This window comes from Astatotilapia calliptera, chromosome 3 (assembly GCF_900246225.1).
Source record: "Astatotilapia calliptera chromosome 3, fAstCal1.2, whole genome shotgun sequence".
NCBI classification, from domain to species: Eukaryota; Metazoa; Chordata; class Actinopteri; order Cichliformes; family Cichlidae; genus Astatotilapia; species Astatotilapia calliptera.
The window spans coordinates 18,875,531-18,903,166 of NC_039304.1; the positions used below are offsets into that span (position 1 = coordinate 18,875,531).

The following is a 27,636-nucleotide window of genomic DNA, read 5'->3' on the forward strand; positions in this document are numbered from 1 at the left end:
CCCACAGAGGTCGACATAATTCACGACTTTACAGGATCACAGAGGAAGAAACTCACCAAAATTAGATTTTATTTGAAAACTGGTGCAGAAAAACCACCAAAAACACGATCTTGACACTGACTGGCAGAGAATACTTTGACCCAAGTACAGACAAAAATGGATTTGACTGAATTTAAAAAAAAACTGCATAAATAATTGAATACATTCAGGAATTAAATACATTATTTAAAATTTAAATACAATAATAAAGCACAGACAATGGTGTAAATTAAATACTGGCACTGAAGGCGCTAAATGTCTCTTAAGGGTGCAGTGATTTGCATTTCCTTCCTTATACAATAAACCATGTACGTACGCAGCAGCTTCTAATTACTGTATATATGAGCAACAGCGTAATTCAGTTTGTGGCTTTCTTTCAACATGCTGGTGCAGACTGGGGGCGTCCCGGTCTCCTCGTTCATCTGTATCGGCATTATTTAATAGCGTCGTAACAAGCAGGAGCCACAGAGCGGAATAAATTGCATGCGCTAATTAACGTTTCATTAGCCAAGCTTGGAGACGTTACTGTTATTCTCTCTCGCAATACAATCGCTGCTTCGTGCAACACGTCTACTAATGAGCTGATCCAACCGCTGCTGCCTGCGAGTGTGTGCGTGTCTTCTTCCCTGCAGAGCATATGGCTTAAGGAGGCCAGCTTAGCCTTTTACTAGTTTGTAGTCTATGCTTATATACTGTACAGCATCTCATAACACGATATTTACAGTTTATGTGCTAAAGGTGGCTTCGACTTTCTCCTTGGGATGCGGTGCGAGATGCGGTGTGGAATTGAACCGTCTGTTTATCGGACCGTTAATCATGTCGGTGCGGGTGTGGCGTAGTAGCTAAGTGGCACTTTATCCCTCCCGGCGATGGTATGCGCGTAACACGGCCCGTGCTGCCGTGTCAGCGTTCCTCACATGGCCGTGGCAAACAGAAAGACCTGGATGAGCGGCATGACCTTCAGAGTTGAAAGGTCAGCGAGGACAGCCTGCAGTGAGTTTGTCAAAGAAAACACAAATAAGAATTCTGACCTCATTCCCCATCTCACCTGTGTGAAGCACACCCTCTCCCCCGCCCCACTTCTCAACAGACAAAAAAATGCAACCATACAGGTCCGACACGCATAATAATGATGACGCAGGATCCTTGGGAACTGACAATCCTCGCTTAAGAGTACACCGTTCCCCACCCTGTCCTTTTGAGAGTCAGTGAGAGATTAAATTTAGGGAGCATATCATGTTTAGAGAGAAGGTTTACCATTTCAATGCAGGCCCCAAGGTTCTAAATATATAATATAAGGAGCAGTGTGTTATGATATCTTGTCTCTACTGGGGCAGGTGGTAAATGAGCAAGCAAATAGTGCCGGTCTCATGCATCATATTATAGTTTAACCCCAGCCTCACCCCTTGGAGGGAGGGTGGATGGAGGGAGGGGAGTCACTGTATGGTCTGCTCCTGGTTTCGGGAGCGGACGGAGCGTACAGTACAAACATGCTAAAGACCTGCATTTAGTGTAACACGAGCGACAGTGCAGGAGTCACCGCAGGCTGCACTAATTCAAAGCTGTGATGATGATTCTGCAGCTGATCTTTTGTTACAAGACCTCCAGCAATAATTGAAATTAATGACAAAATCTCCTTTTAAGTGCTGCTGGGATTTGGATGAAGAAGTTGGTGTGCTGTGCACAGGGCGGGGTAAGAGGGTTCTTAAGTGTCGGGGTTTTTACAGACATCTGCATTCAGATGACTGGGTTACTGGTACTGAATGATCATCAGAGGCTATTTACAGCCTTCCAGGAGTATGTGAGGAGGACAGGGAGAGGGACTGAAGTCAAAAGTTTCAAATGCACACACACAAGTACAAGTCAAATATAACAGACACATGTACCTCGGCTGAAGCCAGCGACGTCACTTCCATCAGGTTCTCGGCTCGGAAGGCAAACACAGCAGCTGCTAGAACTGGAATAGAAGGATGGGAGTTGGATAGGAAGAGCTAATCAGACTCAAGCATGGAGGGCATTACAATTAAAAAAAAAAAAAAAAGACGAGACAAGCATGTTACTGTTGTTTACCTGCAACTACCTCCAGTGAATCATATCCAAGGATTCGATCCCAAAGAAGAAGCAGCTGATCGGTGGAAAGGTAGCCAGAAAAGGCCCGTACCATCCACTTAAAGGCTAGACGCAACCTAGAGACAAAAACATCTGTTTGTAAACTGATTTTATGGCTACAGTTGTGCAAATGTGTCATATTAGCAAGCAACTCGGGGTAAAATACCAGCATCTTGTACTATACTAATCGTAAGTGATTTTTAAAGGATCCCTGAATCAGTACTAAGACTGTAGTTCCAGTAATTCAACACTAGATGGGAGCAGCTGATAACTATAAGTCTTTATACCATACGAATAGGCAAACATCGAATGTTGATGGCCTAAACAGGAACAGACAAGAATACTAGACCAAAAAAAAACAACAACCAAAAAACCGGTGGCCGCCAGAGCTACCACTCAGCCTCCTGGCAGTACAATCTGTAAATGGCACAAATCTCATGGAAGTACAAGCTCTAGAAGACAATTACCAGGTCTCTGTAGAGGTTAATGAGGTGCATATGAGCCTTAGTGACTTTATTTACTATATCAATTCAAAGGAAAATGTCTACGTAAGAACCAGGAATAATAAATACTAAAATCATAATAAATAAAAACCACTAAAAACACTGTCACTTTTTGTAATGGTAAGAATTATAGGTTTTTTTGTTATATTGCCATGGAAATAACACTGAAACCCAAGTGCCTGGAGTGACTAATCAGAATAGTTATTACATATACTGTTAAAACCCCTTTCCAACTTCCCCACACCAGTATACATCATATCCTGTCAATCTGTTGGAAATACCCAGGAGTCTTTATGACTCCACCCCTTTGGCCTAGTAGGCTTTTACCTCCTCACCACCAGGCTGAGAACAAAGACTCTTTACATTAAGAAGACTGTTTAACCTTATATGTAATTACCATGAGGTCTAAATAGATATTTCATCACTCACATGTATGGTTGTGTTACACCAGAGCCATGTGTTAACGTTTCAGTAGCACTGTGATTTGGTTTCGTCCTTAATTGCAACTGTTTGTCCTTATCTGAATGTATAGAGAAAATCATCCATCCACCCATTCACCCTCCATTTGTTAAATCTACTAAACCAACATTGTCATAATAAACCTTAAAAAGCTTTTTAGATCCTGTGTTTAAATTTGCACGGATTAGATATTCTGTGGGCCAGCACAGCCAAATCTCAGACTCCTTTTTTCCATCCTAAAGTGCTGGGTTGTTTGTAAATGAAACCCTTTTTTGAAGCCATTTTTGCTGGGTGGTCATAAAATGAAAAGACGCATTACTAGTATTTTAGCTGCATACCTTAACCAATGCAAGATTTTCATTCAACTTGACCTCTGACCTTGATCTCAAGATCAATGTCATAGACATTTGAACTTACCTGAGATTTTTAGTAGATCCACTTCATTTGAAAATCCTATGTTGTTTCAGTCTTATGCTATCATGTTCACATCGCCCAGTGCCGACCCAACCAGCCGGCATGGTGACAACAATACCTCGAGCTTTTCAGGCTAAGTGGGGAAAATTAAATGTGATGCTCCATCTTTTAATGCCAGTTGTCATACTTCATAAAGCAACTATGACTGAATGCATGAAGTTTAAATACAATGATTGTGAGCGTGAATGTCATGTTAATTTGGGGATTTTAAGGATTTCTTTGCATTTATCCTTTTCCAAGGTGATTGTACAGTATATATCTTTAACGACTTAAAAAAACAAGAACTGGATGCACTCCAATTCTCACAGGGTCAATAGTACAGATATTGGCTTAAATATATACTTCATACACTCACTTAACTTTTCATAAGTGGTGCTTAAGGTTCAAGAGTATCTTAACTTGACAAGGTCTGTTAACTTCTCATGAGTAATCTTGACTGACTACAACTGGTAGTTTCTCTTTGCAATATCAAAAGGATTTATTGGACAGCACTCATTGGATTGACCAATACTCAGAACATTGGGTAAGTGCAATAACTCTATGGAGATCCAAGAAAGACAATGGTAGATTTACACAATTTGCGAAAGTCTGTTGGATTTCTAAACAACTGCGGATTCCAAGATCATCAGTTCAAACAGGTTTTTCTGAGTTCAAGTACAAGTTTTTCTGATGTGGGTCTGGAAGAAGACCAAAAGTGTAATCCTCAGATGAAGAAATTGGTGAGGATGTTCAGGAACAACCCAGGAACCACCAAAGGTCAAGCCTGCCATGAACTGGAAAATGCTGGCACACCAGCATTCCTGTCCACAGTGTGACCAGTTTTATCTCCTCGAGGACTCAGAGGGTACCCACCAAAAAAGTATGGCAAATACTGCAAATATGTGATGTCTTGTTAAACGAGCAGACATTTGAAGTTTACACAGCACCATTCTCGCATGAAAATATCTTTAAAGTTTATTTTGTGACCCAGAGTAATATTTCAAACTCTGCCACTCTGTGTTCCTCCGCCACTGCCTCGTTTGAGTTTTTTTTGGACGAAATGCATTCTGGGATATTGCATTTTGTAATTTCGAGCTGATTGGAGACCAAAACAGGCAATCGGATTTTTTTGCATCCAAGTCTGTGATTGGCTGGTTTTGTGGCACAAATATAACGGTGTACAGAAAGAGTTGAACGCACACGGGCAGAAATGCTGAAAGCGCGAGCAACACATTGCGAGCAAGCGCAAATGCAAAAACTGAGCGAGAGGGGCTGCTGTTGTGTGTGTGTGTGTGTGTGTGTGTGTGTGTGTGTGTGTGTGTGTGTGTGTGTGTGTGTGTGTGGATAATAGCAAACACTGAAATACATTTTTTGCAAGCAGCAATGAATTTTGTTCACTCAAATGTAGCTTTTCTTTGCTCAAAATAAATTTCTCCTCAAAATGCAACACTTGCCCCTGCAAATTATGTTTTTACGTGCGCTCAATTGTTTTTTACGTGTGCTCAGAATAGTGGCACAAAAATAACGCCATAAAAAAGAAGCTTCAAACTTGATTGAAATTTGCAGCTGGACAAGTCAGTTGCCTTCTGGAGGAAAATGTTATGCTCAGACAAGACAAAGATTGAGCTATTTAGTAAACGGACTGCTTCTTATATAGCGCTTTTCTACTCTTTCTCAAAGCACTTTAAAAAACTTGCCTTATTCACCCATTCACACAAGCACTTTTTCAACGCTTTTTCTACATAAGTGCATCTAACATTCACACTCCGATGGATGATTTGTGGATATTGCCCAAGGATATTTGGCATGCAGACACTAGCAGCCAGGGATCAAACCACCGACATTCCAACTAGCAGATGATCTGCTCTACCCCCTGAGCTACACAAACAATTAGCCACAACAAGATGTATGTTTGACAAGAAGTATGTTTGAAAGAGTAAAGGTGAGAAGACTGCAGCAACTGTCAAGCATGGTGGTGGTAACACAATGCTTTGGGGCTGTTCTGCTGCTAGCGGTACTGGTATATTGCAAAAAGTGGATGGCATAATGAAAGAAGAGGACAGGCAACCACTAGGATCGTTAAAACTAACCAATGGGACAATGATCCCAAGCACACTTTTAAACTGGTTTTGGACTGGATACAGCGGGGATTGATTGGACAGGAAGTTATTCTAAGCTAATTATTCAATAGCATTGCTAGCCGCATGTTCCTGGTGAGATACACTGGACCACAGTGTGGAGTGTGCTACTCACGGCTGCACCCCAATCTGTCGCAGGTGGTAGAAGAGCTGCGGCAGGTGGGTCTGAAGCAGCCGCTCGAACTGCAGGCACAAAGACAGTATACCCTGCAGGAGCACACGAGAAACCACATCAAGTACACACATGAAGACAGAAGAAGAGAACGTTTGGATGTTGACTTTTAGCAAACACAAAATCTTACCGAGGGGTGGGAGGAAATGGAGTGCAGTCTGAAGAAGTATCGGATGTACATTTCCCTGAATACGTTGTACAGTTTGGAAGGCTCATTGTACAAGAAACACAAAGGCGCAACTGTGGGAGAAATTCAAATACACACTCCCTGTCACATCCTGCTTATACTGTCTCACTTCTGGAAAAAGCAGCAAGAGTGCCGCTCATAATCACAAACATACTCACCATACATTGAAAAGCCATGAAAAGGAATCACACCTGTTCAAAAAAGATATGCAAGTCAGTAAATTTCTTACACATAAACATCAGTTAGGTTTTCAGCGTGACAAGCCATATTGACTTTAGACTCCAGGTAAACTTTTTTTGTCTGAATGTGTGAATAATTGTGTAAATGCTGTGCTTCTGCCCCCATACCGCCTGTGATGATATAAGATTTTCAATCTAATGTGAAGAAAAGCATTAGGTGATGATAATATTAAACTATATAGAGATGGTTTGATAAACAAATGGCGCCAATCGTCTTTATTTTCATGGATTTATAGGTTAGAGATCAGGGCAATGTGAGCCTAGCTGCCATACTAAATAAGAGTACACACCGTTGCCAGAATGTAGAACACTGACAAAGTATATAAGGAAGTTTAAACATCCAAAAGTACTTTGTATTTCACTTCAGTTCCTAATAACACAAACAGTAAAAAAAACACAAAAACTGATGAACACATCACTGGTAAACTCCTAAACACACTACAGTGGTCTCTCTCTATAACGCGGTTCACCATTCGCGGTCTCGCTGTTTCGCAGATTTGTTTTGATGCTTTTTTTTGTAGTACAGCGCATTGTGTTCTGTGTCCTGATTGGCTGTAGACCATTGTGACTCAATCTCATGCTGTGTCTCCTGTCCAGTACAGAATGCGTTCAGCTTGTCAAATTTAAATAAATCTTCGATCTCTAGCAGTGTGACTCTGAAGTGCTGCACTGTATGTTTGTAAGTTTTCTCCCCAACAAACACAACACATGTCGATGAAACATTTTGCGCCATCAAAGGCAGCCGCAGGTGTGTTTAGTTTCATTCTTTGTAAGACAGAAGGTTTGAACTTTGAGTGTTTAAACAAGTGAGAAAAGTGTGAACATGTTCATGCCTGTTTGAGGAAAAGTGTATAAAGTGTGTAGTGAGGGGTTTTACAGCCTTAAAACATCTATAATAACTGTAAAAAATAAAGTTGGCTACTTCGCAGATTTCACCTATCGCGGGTTATTTTTGGAACATAACTCCCACGATAAACGAGGGACCACTGTACTCAGTTTGTACAAAATATCATGGAGGAATACGCTGGAAATAGCAGATCCATGTTGCAGTGCTTAACATAATCGGCTTAGGTCTCAATCACAGGGAGGCCAAGAGACCAGTTGGCAACCATGTGGCAACTACTGGACACTAGGGAAAAATGTGTGTATTCAATAGCTATTTGTGAGTGGCTGCTGGCAGTGAAAACAATTTCATTGGCTGAATGCAGGCCTAGAGACCGGTCATGACCCATGACAACCACTGGTTGCTAGGTGAAACTGTGTATTCTGCAACCAGTTGCAGAGTGGTAGCTATAGGAAAGTTAATCTCATTAGCGAAGCCATCTTACTTTTCTCTAATTTAACATGTAGATGAGCTGAGTCTGCAGTGAGGTAGTGACTTAAAGGAAGAAGTGTAATAAAATACATTTAGGCATGGCTGGGTTGTTTAGCATATTATTACATGTACATTTTGTAACATTATATCATATTTTCACTTGTAATTCTTGCTGTTATCTTTACTACAGGTATATGTTGAATTCCCGTCTTCAGTTATTACTTTTTTATTCTTCTAGTTAATCACTCCCTCAATAGATATTTGGCCCGTTACATAAAATATTGCTGAACAGAGAAATAACACTACCAGAACATGTGAAATAATATTAAAGCTCACCGTTGGGAGGATAAACAACAGCACACTCCTCATCTCCCACTTTCCCTGTGAGACAGACAAGCAATGACATTAGCTTCTAATCTTTTAGTCATTTTAACCACATGCAAGGCTTATCATGGAAATAAAAAATTGTAGCAGCTACCAAAGAGATTTTGACTTTCTTGAAAATAAAATCACCAGGATTTTAGTGAAAATACATTTAACAGTGTTTTGATTTGTTTTTCCAATAATGGCATTTATTCAAATGACCTGGAAAATACAGACTCCTGACCATACAGACATGCTCACCCCTCTGCATCCCACACTCGTCTTAGGTCAGGTTCAAAGAAATAAACACAGCTAACATGCAAAGTCATCGGTGTATGAGAACCCATGTTATACGTGTGAAGGGGCATTCCTCTGGCCTCGTGCCATGAAGAGATGCGTAACTGTGTATATTTGTCCTTAGCTAATAATCTCACCTTGGATGTATGACTTGGGAGGTGTGGCACTGTTGTATTTGAAGTGCTCCAGGACGGCCGTGTCACGGGAGAAACACAACAACACCTGGGAGGACAAACACACGGAGTCAGACACATTTTCATGAACTGATTAAAAATGATGGTATCAGATAGTGGATTTAAGGTTTGCGATGCTTAAATTTCATGAGGGATGTATATAGGATATGTTCCTAATATGTAACAGTATCCCCCGCCTGACAACCGGGGATAAAACAGACAGCAGTTAATACTCTTATCTGCTCTGTGCTGGTGATGGCCTTGAGTGGCCCTGATTCCTCTTGGGTAAGAAATCTATTAAAGCAGAACATCTGGGGTCAGGGTTTCAGGATGTACTGAAGCAGGCAGTTACCGAGCCTTAAGTGGCTGCTTGTTTCACAAAAGGACCGTATGAGTTAGAGATCTTTCCATTACAGTCCAACTTCTGTATATTTCTGCGAACAAATTTCATTTCCTCTAGCCACTTAAGCTGAATTACATCAGCGCGGAAAAATTATCTCTAGAGAAAAGATGAAACCAGAAATTCGTACAGTTAACTTAAGACTGAAGGCGGATGAGGACTGCAGCAAATCGTGAGTTTGCTTGACCTTTGAGATTATTTGATGGGATGTCACTGTGGGACTACTTCTCAGGTCTAATTCAAATGCATTTTAGCCATCTTTAACCCTCTAATGCCAAATCTATCACATTAGATGATATGAGTTTTGTGAGTTTTTGAGACTTCTATATAATCAACTTTCATACCCTCACCATTTCTACACACAGACAATAAAGCAGTCTTATCAATGCAGTCACATTGTATGACTAGAACAGTGCTGTGGTGGAAAGTCTTTGACTGAAGCATAAAAAAAGATCCAAACTCAAATCAAGACAGTTACATTTTTGTATTAAATGTCGATTTAATGACTTTAACAATGTCACGTGAATATATGTTTATCCAAAAGACCTGATCTGGATTTTTCCAGACATATAAAGTTCTGTACAAATGTCTCGAGACAACACTCACTTCTTTATATCTTACAATGGAAAAGGGAAATAGTTGCACTGATTTACTGAACCTCCAAATATACATGGAAATACAGTATATGAAGGAAAAACAGAGTTTGGTATGACTTTATTCTTCAACACAGCCTGAACTCTGAGCTTTCTTGTTGTTTAAGTATGTCAAGTTTCTGGGGCTGTGGACCCAGCGTTTTAAGTTTTAGTTTATTTTGATGTTTATGTTTAAGTTCATTAGGTTAGCTAAGTTCATTTGTTTATTAGATTCCACTTGTGTTTTCTACCCCTGTATCTAAGTTTCCTTCACCATTTATGTTTCATGCCATGTGTTGTATGTTACCAAGTTTGTGTTGCAATGTCTGAGTTCCATGCTGTTTCCTGTTTTATTGTGAAGGTCCCTGTCCTATGTGCAGTGCATCTAGTTTTGCTTCCCCTTGTCTCATTAGGTTTGATTTGTCCCATCTGTGTTCCCACCTCTTCCCCATCCCTTTGTTATCTCTCTGTGTACTTAAGTCCTCCTTTGTTTGGGGTCAGGTTGTCTGTTGTTCACGTCATGGTTCCATGTTTCAGGTATTGTTGCATCCAGGCCAAGTTTCATGTTGAGGGTTTTTTCATGCTTATTTTTAGTTCACCAAGTTTAGGTTAATGTTGGTTTTGCTTCAGTTTGCCCTTTGTTTGTACCTTTGTTACCTGCCTCATTAAACGACTGTGACAAAGTAGACTACAGGAATAGTTCTCGAGACATCTTGAAGGACATTCAAAGCTCTTCTTTGGAAGTTTCTGCCTTTCGTTCTGTTCTCTGTCGAGATGATGCGACACTGCTTCAATAATGTTCAGTTCCAGTCTCTGGGCAGACTAATCCAAGACTGACAGTGTTTCAATGTGTGGCTTTTTTATAATATGGCATAACATTTCTGGAAAACTCTAAACTTCTGCTTACGTAGCTGCTCAAGAGCAACAATACGTGGATTATTTCAGTGCCTAGTGAGTTTAACATTAGTCAACATTGACAGGAATACTGTAGCTTTGTTCATGTACGTATGTGTTCGTCGGTTTAGCATTAGGGAGCATGATGGGCAAACAGTCGCTGAATAAACCGGTTGCCCAGTACATGCAAGTGTTTATCAGCTGAGCACTAAAGGGAAACCGAGCAGTGAGTGCCAGTGAAGCTATTAATACAAGGTCGTATCCGCATCTGGGCTGAACAAGTAAGGCAGATAAAGATGAGCGTTGCTATTAAGTGACAATTAGCTAAAACGAGTTTTAATGTTTGGGGCAATCGGTTTCTGGGTGACGTAGAAGCTCTTATCTCACAGGAATATGGAAGACACAACAGTGACTTTGTTTAATCTGCAACAGTGTAAACAACTGAACTGTACAACAAAATAAGTGTAACAAATTGATAAGGGAGGCCACGGGCAGGTTTCAAGCCTTTAACTCTGTTGATAGAAGTTAGAAACATGTCAACAGATACAAAGTTTTAACTATGCTGAAATGCTAAACAGTAACAAGTTCCAAGCAAGCACTTCATTAATATTTGAGCTCAGGTCACAACATTTTTTGAAACACAACTCCTGGTGTGGTAAGTAAACTGAGAAGAGAGCCTACCTGATAGAGGAAATCTTCAAACACAAAGTAGTAGTCGTCATTACTGGCGGTGAGCTTCACATCCTGTCGGAGAGGACGTTTTGAAATTACAATGATCTCAGAATGACGTAACGTTACAGATTATTGATGAGCACAGTGACAATGTAACTTACCTTATAGATAAGGTTGTCCACCAGCAGGTTATGCTGTATGACTCCTGCCTTTAACTGTTCATAATGCATCACATCCTGAAACAGCAGAGAGCCAACAGGTTTAATGTCAACTTTCAGGCGGTTTCACATCCAGAATCCATAAATCGCATCGCAAACGTAACAGGAATATTCCCCCCCATTTATTATTTAAAATATACCTCACTCTCTTTAACAGATCCCTCTAAGTCAAATTTATGCACCTTCTCTGTCTGTGACTACAGCAGGTTTGAACGAGGCTTCACGCAGAGGTGACGTGTTTCCGACCGCATGGTTAAAATCAAGCGCGCCTCCGGTTTGAGACAGGTTATCATAAATGAACCAAAGAAAGAGCATCTACACGATGATCGGCAGTGAACTGAGAGCAAAAACAGACGTTTCTGTGATTCTGACAGCTGAGCGAGGACACAGAAAGCACTGTGGTAATATGGACAGCGTCAGCAAAAGATAGCTCCGACAACTTCTGCTAAAATACTTCAAGTTTATATCTCCTGCTGGTATGGAGTGGAAACATGGGTCACAGCAGTTCACTTTACAGGTTAGATTCGTGGATAGTGAAATAGATCTGAATTGGACACCACTCTACAAAACTTTAAAAATAAAAGATAAAAAAATAAGAAATATCCCACTGTGTTAAATCAGGTGTAAAATGGCAAACTGTGTGATACAATAGGATCACAAAAAGAGTGCATGTTTATGACCAGCACTCAGGAAGCTGAGGATCCCTATTCAGAAGTAGGGATGCAGCCTGGCTCTTACTACAAAGTCCTGCTGTTTATAGAGTCTGTATTTACGCTGCTGAATCAAAGTGTGTTGTGTATACCGGTTTGTTTTGTTGTAAATAAATAATAAACTTTGATGTTTTATGGTGATGTCAGCCTGCTGTGGCGTCACCTCGTAGAGCGTCATATTGAAAAAATAAGCTCTCTCTGTGCCCCATCATATGATATATTAATCAATAGTGTTGAGTAGTGTTAGCGCTCAAGATCAATTTTGACCTTGGTCAAATGTTTAGCCCACCTAGGTACTCATGTCCGCCAAGGCCCAATATATTGTTGTGAAGATGATCCAAAAAACACTGTGGGTAATACAAAGTTTTTACTCTGACCTTTAGGGTCGAGCTGTTATTGGCATCTACTAGGGATGCACCGATACCGGTATCGGGTATCGGCCTCGATACCACATTTTCTAAAGTACTCGTTAAAAGTCCCCCAATACCAAGGACCGATACCACGGTCTGAGACCTGCCTATGTTTGAGCGGCATGTAAGGGGTTAATCAAAGGCCCCGAGTGCCCGCCCCCAGGCCCCGGCTGCAGCTCAGAGCGGGGAGAAAGCGAGGCGAGACATATCAGCTGTGTGGAACTATTTCAAAGTGAACGAAGACGCGAAAACAAAGGCGGACTGCAAATTGTGCTCAGCGAAATTGTCCAGAGGAGGCTCTAAAGGTAGCGCATTTAACACAAGTAATTTAATCAAGCACCTAAAATCCCAACACAACAACGAGTACAAAGAGTTTACCCACGCTTATTGCTAACAAACAGACAAAACAAACAAACTGATTGCACACTTCCTCCCTTCAGGGGAAGAACAAGGTGCTGGAAACATTGCCCAGAGATTTAAGTCCAAAGTAACATGACAGCACCACGCAGCTCACCAGCACATCCCAAAGGTGCTCTATTAAACTGAGATCTGGTGACTGTAGAGTTGCTTTTGTCTTCCTGTCAGCTCAAAGCAGTCTGTCCATTCTCCGCTGACATCCAAAGGCAGAGAACTGCCACTCACTTGATATTTTCTCTTTTTCAGACAAATTCTTCCACATCCTAGCGATGATTGTGTGGGGAAACTCCTAGAAAATCATCAGTTTCTGAAATAATCAGACCAGCTCATCATCAGGCACCAACAACCATGCAACATTTAAAATGACAGCCTTCTCCCTCATTCTGAGCCTTGGTCTGACATCAGTTCATCTCGACCACATCTGCTGCCTAAATGCATTGAGCTGTTGCCGTGTGATTGGCAGAAAAATGCCAATGTGTACTCTTCTTCAGTTACATATAAGATTTAAATGATTTGCACTTTGCATTATTTAGTTTAATTACACCGCGTCCCAAACTTGTTTTCGAAATTAGATTGAGACTATTTAACATTTATCAAAGCAACACCCAAGTCATTTGACTGAAGAGATTACAGTCTTCATATTAGATCTACTGAAAGATAATTCTAATTCATAATATACACAATGCAGACAATTTTGCACCCGCCACATTTATCCTGTCTGTAACTAACCAACTGTGACTGTTTAATGTGTTTGCCCTTGTGGTATCCAAAGCCGTGCTAACGCTCTCCAGACCTCAGCCGGTTTGCCCACATAGCTCTCTCTAACGAATCAATCTCTTAATCACAAGCATTGTTTTTGCAACTTGCCACCAACATGAGACTCTGGATTGCAGCGTTTACACAGACCTCTGCCACACACACAGGGAGCCACACTGTTTGTGCTAACTGTGCTACACCCCCCAGCATCTGATTATGTTAACGTTTCTACAAACAGTCGCAGCGAGCCGATAAGCAGCACACCAGCGAATGCACGGATTGTCTAGTGTAGAAATTGCAGTTCAGTTGGTGTTATACATCATGTGTTGGTTTTTAGTGCACGGTATAAATGCAAGGATGCAAAGTGTTTAATCCTGGTGCCGTTCTCCAGGGAAACGAATACACCTGAGGTCCAATGGCCCCTCAGCTCCAAACCGTTAAGCGTGAATATGGATGCAGCTGAAAATTTCCCCTTGTAGTAAACATGCCCTCTGGGAATCACTGCAGCTGTGTGTGCACGGCTGCTCTACAGCAAACACAGCCAGCTGACGGTGGCCACCAGAGTGCAACTCGGCCATGTGTGTGTGCACAGTGTACTATACCTGTGGCTGGTTCGTGGCGTTAAGGATGAGGGCCCACAGGTCTGCCCGGAGCCCGGTGGGGCAGCCCTGCCTGCTGTACTGCTGTGCTGCTGCGCTATCCTCCTCCATAACCACTACACAAGAGACATGAAGACAAAACAGAGAATGGGTGCATAGCACAGCTGTTATTCACCTTAGGACCAGGCTTCCTTCACCTGGCAATTCCCCACGTAACATTCAGAAAGAGGGTTTAAAAAAAAGTTCCCAAAATGTTAAACTTCTCTCAGTAATTCATGAAGTGAAAAAAAAATATCACAAAAATCTGCTTCTGAACCCTGATGATAAAACATTTGATTATTAAGAAGTCAGTGTTTTTGTCTGGTTAACTGTGACAAATTTCTGACATTTGACAGACTAAATGACAGATGAATTCAAGAAATAATAATGGATTACATAAAAAAATTTGTCATATTCCAGAAGCGAGAATTTCAAATGATGTATTCTTCTTCTACACAGGAGTTGGATTTGTGTCGGTATTTGTAATTGCTGTAAGAGTACGTCTTAACGTTCAATGTAAATACACGAATGTTATTTGTGGCCAAGCCCAAACCATCACAATTCCACCATCGTGCTGACAGATGTTATGAGGCGTTTGTGCCGATATGCTGTCTAAATATCTGCAAGTTGGTCTCGTCTGTCCAAAGCACATTGTTCCATAAGTTTGTTTAGATGCACCTTTACAAACCTAAGCCGTGCTGATATGTTCTTTTTATAGAGAAGAGGATTTCTCCAGTTATTTGCAGCCTTGGGGCGTCCACTCCTGGGAAGCTCTCCTGCTGTCACGAATGTTTTCCACTTGTGAATAATCTTTCTCACTGCTGAATGATGGACTTCAGATTGTTTGGAAATGACTTAGTTACTGTTAAATAATGACACAGTGTAATATGTGCTGTTGTGCTGTATTTAAATTCATTCAAGTCCTCCTAAGGACCAGAAGATACGTTCTAGTCCTCATACCTAAAACCTTAGAATTAAAAGAGGGTCTACTTTCTTTTTCAATTGGCTATATAAAGGTAAAACAGTAGACTGGAGGAAGAACACATGTATGTATATGAACAACTGGAGGAGAAAAGAGTGGCAGGCCTAAAAAAACAAAACAACTAAAGCAGATGAAAAGTATCTGAAAGTCATGTCCTTAAAGAGCTTGAAGAAATCTTGAATAAAGCAAAGACCTGACATAGGACGTTCCTATTGTCCTAGCAAAAACAAATAAATGAAGGGTGGCTCACGACTGTATACAAGATATTCAAAATATTCAACATTTATTGAGAATTCTGCAAGAATCCTCGACAAGTAGCACAAAAATGAAAAGACTGAGTGTGGAGGATGTTTTTCTCCTCAAAAAAATGTATAAACATCAAAAATATTAACAAAGACATTCCCATAAATTCTGCGTAGCTTTCCAAGAAATCACTCAGGCGCATGCTGGAAACAAACTCTTGAACTTCCCCATTCTGCCCTAAATCTCTGTTGTGACAGGAGCCAAAAACACACAGCTCTTGACTTAAGGTGCTGGTCAGTCATAACATAAACGAACACGCTCCTCGTTTCCTACATTTCGTATTCGAGTGCACTTACTGCTTCGTCTGGACCACGAGGCGCAGCTTAGGCACAGAGGCGAACGGTAGATCGAGGGTCGTGGTTGTGTAAATAAACTACTGCCTGTGTTTGTAAGACTCTTGTTGGCTGATATCTGATTTGGCCGTGATATAGGTGGCGTTGTTACAGAGCAACGAGCTAACAGTTAAAGTGTTACCAATCTGAATGCTCGTGCTTCCACTCAGAGGCGGCAGTCATTCACTGACTCACACAAATACTTCCCGTTAGAGGTGGGCGCATCGATCCAATTATCGATATTGTTGATGCAACGCTGGCATTGGTACTGGATCAGTACTACTGAGATAGGATGGATACATGGTTTCCTTTAGAGACAGACGCAGGTTGTAGGCTAAAAGTATCAATATTAGTAGTGGCAGTACTAGCCCTGTATTTTCTCTTGGTATTGGATCAGTACCAAAACATACAATATCTCACAGCACTACTTCTCAGTACTCTTTCTGCATCACACTTTCTGCTTGTAACACTTGTGCCTATTTTGGGGCTTCCATAAATGGGTCACAGTTGATATAATTAGATTAGTTTTGAAAAGATCTCCATAAAAAGGCTCTTAAATACAAAAATTAGAAACAAGACTGTCTGCTCATCAAGTTTCTGTCTTATTTGGAGTTATCCTTTAGAAGTCTTAAAAAATGACGAGGTAATGACATTCCTGGTTGCCTCTGTTAGGACACTTAAGCTGCTACATATTTGTACTTAGCATAGAGGAATGTATGGGCAAAAATGGCATTCAAAGCAAATATCCTTGTTTTTTGTTGTTTTCTTAAGAGAAATTTCATGTTACATTCATTGAAAGGACATGTATTTCCTTCCTTGCCTTCCCAAAAGACAAACAAACTGGTACATTCTTGACCAATAGGATGTGGATTTACACTACATTGCCAAAAGTATTCGCTTGTCTGCCTTCACGCGCATAAATGAACTTTGAGGGTCATCCCATTCTTAGTCGATGTGGTTTAATATGATGCCGGTCCACCCATTGCAGCTTCAACTCTTCTGGGAAAACCTTTCGAAGGTTTAGGAGTGTTTATGGAAATTTTTCACCATTCTTCCAGAAGCACATTTGGAGGTCAGACACGCCTTCACTCTAATTCATCCAAAAAGGTGTTCTATTGGGTTGAGGTCAGGACTTTGTGCAGGCCGGTCAAGTTGTTCCACACCAAACTCACTTATCCATGTCTTTATGGACCTTGCTTTGTGCACTGGTGTGCAGTCATGTTGGAACAGGAAGGGACCATCCCCGACTGTTCACACAAAGTTGGGAGCGTGAACTTGTCTAAAATGACCCCTCCACCAATCGTCCATCCGATTGCCAGACAAATAAGGTTCAGTCACACCACATTGACGTTACACCACTTCATCTGACTCTTTGCATTGCACTTAGTGACGTCAGGCTTGGATGCAGCTGCTGAGCCATAGAAACCCATTCCACGAAGCTCTCTACGCACAGTTCTTGACCTAATCAAAGGCCGCATGAAGTTTGTTGGTCCGTCACTATTGATTCTGCAAAAGTGGGCGACCTCAGCACACTATACACCTCAACCTAGGTGAGGTGTATAGTGCGCCTAGGTGCTTGATTTTATACACATGTGGTCATGGAAGTGTTCATTAGAACACCTGAATGCAGTCATTTTGGATGGGTGAGTAAATACTTTTGGTAATTTAGTGTACAATGAACAAAATCTCATGAAGAAAATAGAGCTCAACAAAGCATTTCCACAAAAAAAAAAAAAAAAAGGAATAAAAACAAGAACCAAACACTGACCTTTTTTTCCGATTTGCACATACTCGTTTTCAAACAAGTCTGTACAGGAACGAGAAAGAAAGCACAGATCCATCAGTGGTGCTATCTGCTCGATTTACAAACAGACATGCTGGATTCTATTTCAAGCCTGAACACCAAAGTGTAACAATGTCGATATGTGGCCTTCACCGAGATGTTGTTTGAGAAATCCCAGACGGCCCTTGTGGCACAAGAAAGGAACAAGGACTGATATGAAGTCCCTGTGGTATATACACCATTAAAGCCCTCTGTTCATTAGGTAAACACATTTATTCTAGAGTATTCTTTCTTAATCACAACCAGAAATGTGTTTAGGTCTGGTATTAAAACGCTGCTGAGTGATAATTAAAATTGTTATGATCTAAGCTTGCCTACAAATTATGTATTTTATAGGACAAAAAGTCCTCTGAAAGTTTTTAAAACTAATGAGCCTCTGATTCTGCCAAACGGCTGACACAGCGCTGTAACAGGGAGCTTCTTTTCTTGATGGTTAGATGAAAACAATGATGGCACTCTCACATATGTATGCCATAAACTTACAAAACTCTACAACCACCAGCATGTTATCGTTACAGTTTGAACATGTCTTTTAGGGCATGATAACTACCAAGCTAAGTATCTGCTATCAGCCTTCTCATCCTTCTCCTTCCAAGAAAGGAGTAATACCTGGATGGATGAGTGCGTGGTCATCAATCCCCATCTGTCCACTGGTCAGGTTCAGCTCTGAGTAGGCCTCTCTCTGAGAGTTTAACACAACAGACACAAAACGCATGAATAAATGTACAATCTATTCTTCTTTCAGTTCAAAGAATACACTTCTACCTCAACACAATGCAAGACGTTTTTATTAATAAACACAAAACGTTAAAGAAAAAGAAATATATTAAGAGACATTATTAAGACACCCATGACTTCTTCATATTTTGCTTATAAGGCATGAGTGACGAGTTATGAAAATAAGTGATAAACAACACAGCTATTAGTCAGGATTTAATAGCTTGAACAGCAGCCAGGGAGTTTCACTGCTGCATAATGACAAAAAGCTATTTCCCTTTGTTCAGAGTTTGCTCTGGGCACCACTACCACTGAGCTACGAGGCCTCTCTGGGCGATACTGCTGTAGAATATCAGGGATATTCAGGTTGAGAAACAGCTAATAAGCCTTTAAACTGGCAGCCAGAGACTTAGGAATTGGAGTGATGTTAGCTATCCTTTGAATAAGCTGCTGGTGTCTGATCCCACTCACAAGGACAAGTTTTTCCAAATCCCTATGACCCACAAACATGTGAAGTGAAGTGGGGAGGAACACAGATCCCTACCAGGTGTGGGATGTCCCTGACATTGAGAGGAACCTGGATGAGTCCCCAGTGACTCCTGACGCTGATGTCCTCGCTGCTATCGTGGTTGGGGTTCCGCAAACCGATTAGGACCTGTTTAGACAGCATTTATGTAACATAATGGAGTTCAATCCTGATAATAGCAGTAAAAAAACAAGGCGAGGAATGTGCTTACTTCCAGAAAGTCTTTCGGAGCATAGACAGGCCTGAAGCGACTCAAATCTGCAGCGATATAAACACGTAAACAATCTTTACAATGTGTTATGTAACAGCAGTCAAAAAAGCCATTTCTTTGCGAACTTAATTTATCAACTTCAACTTAAACACACATCTATGCAAATTAAAGGCCAGCTCTAAGTGGAACTTCTGTCCACCGTCTTCATAGCACGGCAGTAAGTTCCAGTCCTGTGTCATCCTCAGAACAAGGCCACATTAAGGCTTTCGACGAGAGGAAGGGGTGCTGCTGGTTATCTCCCTACCAGGAGTCTGGACAGCTTCTAGATTCACGATCCAAAATGTTTACAGCCGAAGGACGGCACATCCTAAATGTTATTATACACCACTGAGCACTGATAGCACTGTTAGGACACGAGATTAGGGTGTTCTTTGTAAACGCGGTGGCCTGAAGTCAAAGTGGTACGTATCTTCTGACAACAATAAAAACTCTTTTTAAACAACAAAAATGAATTCATAGCACAGGCTCAGTCATCTATGGGGAGGCTTGGCAGCACAATTCCAGCGTGTGCTCTGCAAAAAGCTACATTGTGCGCTATGCAGATGTTACAGAGCCCGAGTGCCTTAGAAAGCCTTGGCTGCATTAGCGCGGCTTAGGAAGCAAACACGGAAGTAGCAGATCTGGTTTTGAGATGTGCTAAGCTGGCGATAAATACAGCAGCGCCTGAACGCATCAACACTAATCTATCATAAAAGGCAGATTGCTCGAGGCCAAATCTCCTGGGTAGTGTCTTGAGACCTGGTTCATCTGTGCCCATCTCGTTCCATTTGTTGGTGAGCTCCTTCTGCTCCGCCGCGGGCCTCTGTGGAGCAGGCGGAAAGACAAGATTTCAACAAACAAATGCCGCACATCCCGTCTTAAAAATGTCACATCAGTATTGCGTTCGAAATAATAAGTCATAAATACAATCGTGCCTGTGCAGAAGCAAGCAGTAAAACTGATAAACAGACTCCAAACAACACAGTCTGGATATCGTCAGTTAAAAAAGCTGCTCGGGTTTAGCCGCAGCTCATAGCTCAGTTGGCTCAGGGTTAAAATGATGCAGGGTTTTTAATTTGTTCTATTTGCAACATCTCTAGAGAAGATGTTGCAAAATAAAAACAAAAAACCCTACAAACTAAAATCTATAAACTTGGCTGTGATTGTCAATGTTTTAGTTACCATGTGAGCCAGAGGCACTCCAAGCTCTGTGCTCATGCTGTTCAGGCTTTTGAGGACACGCTTCTCCCAGCTGGCCTGTGTAAGAGACACACACATGCGCACACCTTAGTGATTTAAAAGTGAATTTGGCAGACAAAAATGATAGGAGTCAGGGAGAAGCAGAGAAAGTGAGGAAATAAAAGCAGACGGGCCGACCTGTGCCTTGCGCATGTAGACCAGCGGCTCTTTGAGATGCTCCGGGGGAGCCGGGGGATGCCTCGGGGGCAGCTGGCTGGAATGAGCAAATGCAAGTAAGACAACGTTGCCGACTGACACACAAATAACACCACTGTGTTTTTTCACAAAACACTTACAGCTTTGGGGAAAATGAAGCCGGTCGTGGCACAAAGAGCATCTTATTTTGAAAAGAAACACAGCTGAAAGGAGGAAACTGTCAAACAAAAGGGAAATCTTACTTTTTTTCCCCTTTACAAAAAGCAGGCAGTCAGTCTCCATTAGAGCCCACAAATGGACACCAGATGAGTCAGAAGACATCTCCAAATGCACAAACCCCCCCCCCAGCTAAGCCTGCTTAGGGCATGCCGAATGATTCAAGGTCTCAGAGCGTTAAACAACGTTCACCCCAATCTAAACACCTATAAGAGCACATAGCGCCAGAAGAAGGAGCCATTAGTCACTGTTATATGTCACCCTCTCAAAGCAACGTATTAAGTCCTTGTTTCAGACTGAGCCTAAGGAGAGACAGTCCGGTGCTCTTCGAGATAAGTGAGTGCAGCACACGTTTCCGAGCTTTTTACGGAAGAGACAAAAAGGCCTCCAGCCAAACGGAGATTTCAGATAAAAAGAGTGCATAAATGTGGATAACAGTGGAGGGATTGTTAGTCTTTAACGTTCAGGGAACAATGGCTTTTTAGCTACAATTTCAGTGTTTAAAACCAAACATTTTTTTAAAGGTAAACCAATAACACTAAGAGGGAAAGGCAGAGGAGCCAAACTTGTGCAGGAGAGAGCAACATTTCTACCAAATTTTTAAAAAAACCCTGCATTAATCACCTTTAAATAGATAGTAGTGTACCAGCTTTTATATATTGTGTTATTATATTGTGCGTGTTGGATTTATGTGTAAACAAGGTGTAGAATGAGATGAATCTATAACATTAACGCAGTCTGATGTTGGGTTACGTAACCAGTCTCTTCCATGAAGCCGTGCCCGTGTTGTTGTGCACGCTCTGAGTCACTGCACGCTCCTGACCCCGTTCTCCCTCTGCTTCTGCAAGTAAACCTGGCTCCACTCACTCACACGTCTTCATTATTTCCAACTTATTTGGAAACTTTCTTTAAAAAAAGAAAAGAAAAAAGCAGCGACTTTCTGCACAAACCTTTGTCATGGTGCTGGACTTTATTGAGTTTCCTACTTGTTTCGATTTTGATCATTTCCCCACTGTCTCTTGGATTCTCTTTTTTCTTCACGACTTCTCTCATCTTTCGTGTAACTGCTTCCTGTTGTGTTTTGGTAATTGTTTGTCCTTGTGCGTCTTTCTCTGCCTTGACTTCTTGAGTTTGTCTTCCCTCTGACTCCCCGATGGTGTTTTGTCTTCATCTGCCTGACATCCTTCCTTTGTGACTGTCAGCCTCACCTTAATTTGATCCAACCTTGTCTCCTTCTATAATCAGCTCTCTGTTTACATTAAGTCTTATATAGATCATCTCTATCCCCCTAATGTGTTTCAAAGACTTCAAAGACTTTACCCGACTATTCTCGAAAACATTTGCTACTCTTCACAAAAGAAGGTTGCCATCAATTTGCACCTTGACCAGATGCGTTTTGTAGTCATCAACAAGCTTCAGGTATAATTCTGGCGGATATTTGATCGCTCTTCTTGGCACAACTGGTAGATTTCCTTTAAATTTCTTGGTTTCTTGGCTTTTAAGCGTAGTCCACAGATTTTCAGCAGTGTTGAGGTCAGATTTTTGGGAAGGCCATTCCAGCTATTTAACATTAGCTTGCTTTGTCCGCTCCAAAACCATGTGTTCTTAGGATCTTGCCCTGTTGGAAGACCCAGTTGTGTCCAGGTTTCAACCACGTTGTTGATTTCAGGTGAAGTTGGAGAATTTGGAGGTAGTCCTACTTTCTCATTATTCCATCCACTCTGTGATGGCAAAAACCTTTCTCCAGAAAGTATGTGGCCTGTCCACGCATGTAGCTGCTAATTTCAGTTGAACTTGAAGGTGAGCTCTAAGAGACTTTCCCAGCTTGTCTAAATCTACAATTCTCCTCCTCAAATCTTCACTGAGTTCCTTGGACTTTCCCAGTGTTCTGCGTATTGTTCAATCCATCGAATGGTGTCAAATAAATCCTTTTTGTGCTAGAAAGAGAAGTGACCGGTTGTAGTCGATCACAATCACTGGTTGAGTACAATGATCAACCAGTGATCATTCGTTAATAGGCCTTGGGTTTGTCAAGTTAAAAGACACTGTAGAACCTTTAAGAGCACTTTTTAAAAGATTAAGTGAGTGTATGTACAGTGGGGCAAAAAAGTATTTAGTCAGCCACCGATTGTGCAAGTTCCCCCACCTAAAATGATGACAGAGGTCAGTAATTTGCACCAGAGGTACACTTCAACTGTGAGAGACAGAATGTGAAAAAAAAATCCATGAATTCACATGGTAGGATTTGTAAAGAATTTATTTGTAAATTAGGGTGGAAAATAAGTATTTGGTCACCTCAAACAAGGAAAATCTCTGGCTCTCACAGACCTGTAACGTCTTCTGTAAGAAGCTTTTCTGTCCCCCACTCGTTACCTGTATGAATGGCACCTGTTTGAACTCATCATCTGTATAAAAGACACCTGTCCACAGCCTCAAACAGTCAGACTCCAAACTCCGCCATGGCCAAGACCAAAGAGCTTTCGAAGGACACCAGGAAAAGTATTGTAGACCTGCACCAGACTGGGAAGAGTGAATCTACAATAGGCAAGCAGCTTGGTGTGAAAAAATCAACTGTGGGAGCAATCATCAGAAAATGGAAGAGATACAAGACCACTGATAATCTCCCTCGATCTGGGGCTCCACGCAAGATCTCATCCCGTGGGGTCAAAATGATCATGAGAACGGTGAGCAAAGATCCCAGAACCACACGGGGGGACCTGGTGAATGACCTGCAGAGAGCTGGGACCAAAGTAACAAAGGTCACCATCAGTAACACACTACAACGGCAGGGAATCAAATCCCGCAGTGCCAGACGTGTTCCGCTGCTGAAGCCAGTGCATGTCCAGGCCCGTCTGAAGTTTGCCAGAGAGCACATGGATGATACAGCAGAGGATTGGGAGAATGTCATGTGGTCAGATGAAACCAAAGTAGAACTTTTTGGTATAAACTCAACTCGTCGTGTTTGGAGGAAGAAGAATACTGAGTTGCATCCCAAGAACACCATACCTACTGTGAAGCATGGGGGTGGAAACATCATGCTATGGGGCTGTTTTTCTGCCAAGGGGACAGGACGACTGATCCGTGTTAAGGACAGAATGAATGGGGCCATGTATCGTGAGATTTTGAGCCAAAACCTCCTTCCATCAGTGAGAACTTTGAAGATGAAACGAGGCTGGGTCTTCCAACATGACAATGATCCAAAACACACCGCCCGGGCAACAAAGGAGTGGCTCCGTAAGAAGCATTTGAAAGTCCTGGAGTGGCCTAGCCAGTCTCCAGACCTCAACCCCATAGAAAATCTGTGGCGGGAGTTGAAAGTCGGTGTTGCTCGGCGACAGCCCCAAAACATCACTGCTCTCGAGAAGATCTGCATGGAGGAATGGGCCAAAATACCAGCTACTGTGTGTGCAAACCTGGTAAAGACCTATAGTAAACGTTTGACCTCTGTTATTGCCAACAAAGGTTATGTTACAAAGTATTGAGTTGTATTTTTGTTATTGACCAAATACTTATTTTCCACCCTGATTTACGAATAAATTCTTTACAAATCCTACCATGTGGATTCATGGATTGTTTTTTTCACATTCTGTCTCTCACAGTTGAAGTGTACCTCTGGTGCAAATTACTGACCTCTGTCATCATTTTAGGTGGGGGAACTTGCACAATCGGTGGCTGACTAAATACTTTTTTGCCCCACTGTATATATTTGTATATATTTGAGCCTGCAGGTATACTTTGACCCTGTGTGGATTTATGGAAGCCCGTTTCCACCAGTAAAAAAAACAAAAAAAATATTCATAACTCGAAATTTTGACATATTAACTCGAAATTGCGATTTATTAACTCAAAATCTGGAGTTAGCGCTGCCAATCAGTAATCTACATCATTTTCTTGTTACCTGGAAGGATCTAGCGTAGAGGAATGCGCACTCAAAACCAGATCGAACATATTGGCACTTTCAAGAGTACGTTTGCTGATAGTAACGCCATGTGATGTAGTTAATAACACAAGGATTTCATCATTTGTGAAGCCACGCTGAAAATAATCAGCAATTTGTGCATACATGACTGGCTGTAATACTGGTGACTTAGCTGCAGCATTTGTAGCTGAGGGCTTCAGCTTCCGGGTAACAAAGAAATTACGTTATTCACGTAGATTACTGATTGGCAGCGCAAACTCGAAATTTTGACTTATTAACTCAAAATTTTGAGAAAATTAAGTCAAAATTTTGATAAAGATAACTCGAAATTTTGAGTTATGGATACTTTTTTGTGCCAGAAACGGGCTTCCATAGTAGATTAGATCAAATTAAAAATTAATTCAAACTTGTACACCCACTTTTTGTTTTAAAGTGTTCTAAGATGTATGCTGTACAATCATACCAACCTGGAAAAGAACAGTTCAAAGAACAGTCATTGAAACCCAAAATTTCCATGAGATTAATTCCCATGATTAGTGGATGTTAACTTCTAACCACCACTGTACTTTCCATTAGAAGTTAGCAACACCTTTACAAGATATTGGGATATTCGGTGTACTACATTTTTAAACAGGGAGATCGTTTTTGGCGCCATCAAGCCAAAAGATACAAAGACAGGATTTCTGGTCTAGGTTGCCCAGCTCTTCTGAAGCAGTTTCCCAATGCTAGCATCTCCTTCACTGGAGGTACACGTAATCAATCATATAATCAAGAATAAAGAAACATGCCCTACTGCATTGTGGGGTGTTTGTCAAGCAGCCATATACACAGATATCACAAGAAATTTTACCCAAAGATGCCAATAAATCAAATTTAGCAATCATGATGAATAAAATGATTTGTATTTGATGGCTTTTCACTCTGTAGATATACAGAGTGATTGTGTCCTGACTCCTGACTACATTCATGTGTCTTTACAGCATCCTCTGTGTGCCTGATAATGATGATGATGAAGACAGACTTTCATATGTCGCATATTTGCTGTCATATGCAGATACCAAAGTTTAACTATAGAATCTGGGGAAACTTTATTTTTGTTTGTTCCTACTTTTCTGTCAAGGAAAATGAATCTTCCATAGAAAAAGCAATAACCCCTTTGAAGTCTACCAGCAACCATCAGTAGGCTGATATTAGCCAGCAATACACAGCAGTGACTCAGCAGATCGAGCTGTGCATCTTTAGTTTGCTAGGAGACAAAACAAATTAAAATTTCCACTATATCTAATAAGCTAATCATGAGCAGAGGTTTACAAATTTTCCATCCCTAATGTGTAAGCATTCAGTTTCCATCTAAACTGAAATGCACAGAGATCCTCACAGAGGCTATTAGTACATGTAAATGTTTATTTTGACAGCCTAACATTATTTAATTTATGAATGCAGAGATTTTTCCTGGCTCACAACGAGCCTTTGACAGGTGACTACACACATAAGCATGACTGGCCCGCATGGAGGACGCTCTATCTGATATTTACACTTACACATCTGCTCTTTTCTGGAGGCATTTTGTTTGTTTGTTTGTTTGAAATCCCCAATTTAGAAAAAAACCCGATAAAATAGTTCTGGGTTTTTTTTTTATTATATACAAGAAAAAACTGTTTACTTTAATGCATTTTTCTCTGTTTTGCCTATTTGATTTTTTTTAACAGTTTTATGCTCGAGCAAATTAAACACATTTCAAAATATCTATTTTAAAATGTATTATGGGCATCAGTTTAGCTCACTGGTTGAGTAGGTGACCATTTTACTATCATCCTGGGAAAATTCATCTCGGGAAAAAGCTCAAATTTGATACAAAAAAATTTCGAAATAAATGCGAATGTTAGACATGGATGAATGCTTGAAGCCATGATGAGTTTTTATAGAGTGATACCAAACGCAAGCATGGCACAAAACTAGCTTTGAATCATTTTGAGGCTGAGAAACCCCAAACACAATGACTGTCATGCTTGAGTAAATTCAACCCCACTGTGTGTGTGTGTGTGTGTGTGTGTGTGTGTGTGTGTGTGTGTGTGTGTGTGTGTGTGTGTGTGTGTGTGTGTGTGTGTGTGTGTGTGTGCAGTGCTTCGTCATGCATGGACAGCTTTACACCAAATGTCACTTACATGTGCAGCTCTCTGTACACTGCATTCTGCAGCTTTCTTTCCCAGCCTGGAAAACATTGGAATTTGTTATTATATGTTATAATATTATTATCACTAAACAGACAAGAGACAACAGCTTAATTATGACTTTGTGAGAAGAGATTTCTTGCAGCTTGCTACCTGATGTTTTGAGAAAACTGCGGACGTCCTCTTTTAGAGACTCCAGTTTTACGTCAGGCTGGTGTAAACACTCCTGAAAACAATGGGGACATGGGGAAATCAATGCTTCGCATTCTTAGACATGATGTGGCCTGGATGCTGTGGTTTTAGCTAAAGGTGAGCTAGAAGCAGAAGCACCGTGTCGTTAGCCACATGCTAGCTCACTCACTTTGGCTTGCCTCTCTATCTGAGAGTGTAAATGGCTTCCTCTGAGCCGCTGGATGATCTGAGCGATGGTCAGAGACAGCTCGATGCCCTCGTCCATCCTCCTTCTGGTCAAAGCCCGTTCAGTTATGCGTCTGAAGCCGAGCGGCTCGCTTCACTGCGGCTAAACTGTCAGCATCCAGCAGCCGCCCCCTGCAGAGGTTACTTAGCAACTGAGGACGGGCTGCGTGTCCGCAGGGGAAACAAGAACCACACACTTTAGTTCCGACCTCCTTTTTTCCCATCCAAATGTCAAAATTTCTAGTTAATATCTCCATATTTTGGCTTGATAACTCGAAACTAATGTTTTTATTGTACTATCAAAAATATAGATTTAAGTACAGAGAGAGAAATGTAAGATATTATCCAGCTATCGAGCTTCTAAACACAAA

General features: G+C 41.3%; 1 protein-coding gene and 1 long non-coding RNA gene across 3 annotated transcripts; one reads left to right on the forward strand and one right to left on the reverse strand.

The window, feature by feature from the left end:
* Positions 1-47: 47 nt before the first annotated feature.
* tbc1d19 (TBC1 domain family, member 19) lies at positions 48-27,427 on the reverse strand. 2 transcript variants are annotated; one of them, XM_026162159.1, is made up of 21 exons: positions 27,210-27,427; positions 27,002-27,074; positions 26,843-26,888; positions 20,525-20,600; positions 20,330-20,404; positions 19,907-19,970; positions 19,109-19,155; positions 18,916-19,026; positions 18,264-18,336; positions 17,580-17,618; positions 14,159-14,271; positions 11,207-11,281; positions 11,055-11,117; positions 8,412-8,496; positions 7,951-7,995; positions 6,219-6,251; positions 6,004-6,113; positions 5,817-5,908; positions 2,110-2,225; positions 1,926-1,996; positions 48-1,027 (listed from the first exon to the last, which is right to left on the reverse strand). In XM_026162159.1, the coding sequence occupies exons 1-21, from the start codon at positions 27,303-27,305 to the stop codon at positions 953-955; spliced, it is 1,578 nt and encodes a 525-aa protein (XP_026017944.1). In that variant the 5' UTR covers positions 27,306-27,427; the 3' UTR covers positions 48-952. The 2 variants fall into 2 exon arrangements, with proteins under 2 accessions (XP_026017944.1, XP_026017945.1); XM_026162160.1 differs by lacking the exon at positions 17,580-17,618.
* Positions 11,383-14,152, forward strand: LOC113018784 (uncharacterized). Its single transcript, XR_003271857.1, has 3 exons — positions 11,383-12,688; positions 12,824-12,912; positions 13,047-14,152. It is a non-coding gene; the product is annotated as an uncharacterized LOC113018784 (long non-coding RNA).
* Positions 27,428-27,636: the final 209 nt, after the last annotated feature.

Bases quoted from the DNA above. Each gene is read 5' to 3' on its own strand.
- tbc1d19 (XM_026162159.1), bottom strand. From the start codon at position 27,305: ATGGACGAGGGCATCGAGCTGTCTCTGACCATCGCTCAGATCATCCAG. The intron at 19,971-20,329 runs GTAACTAAAACA...CCTGCTCCACAG, and splicing joins GAGTGCCTCTGGCTCACATG to AGGCCCGCGGCGGAGCAGAA. The intron at 17,619-18,263 runs GTATTACTCCTT...GTTCCTGTACAG, and splicing joins CCACGCACTCATCCATCCAG to ACTTGTTTGAAAACGAGTAT.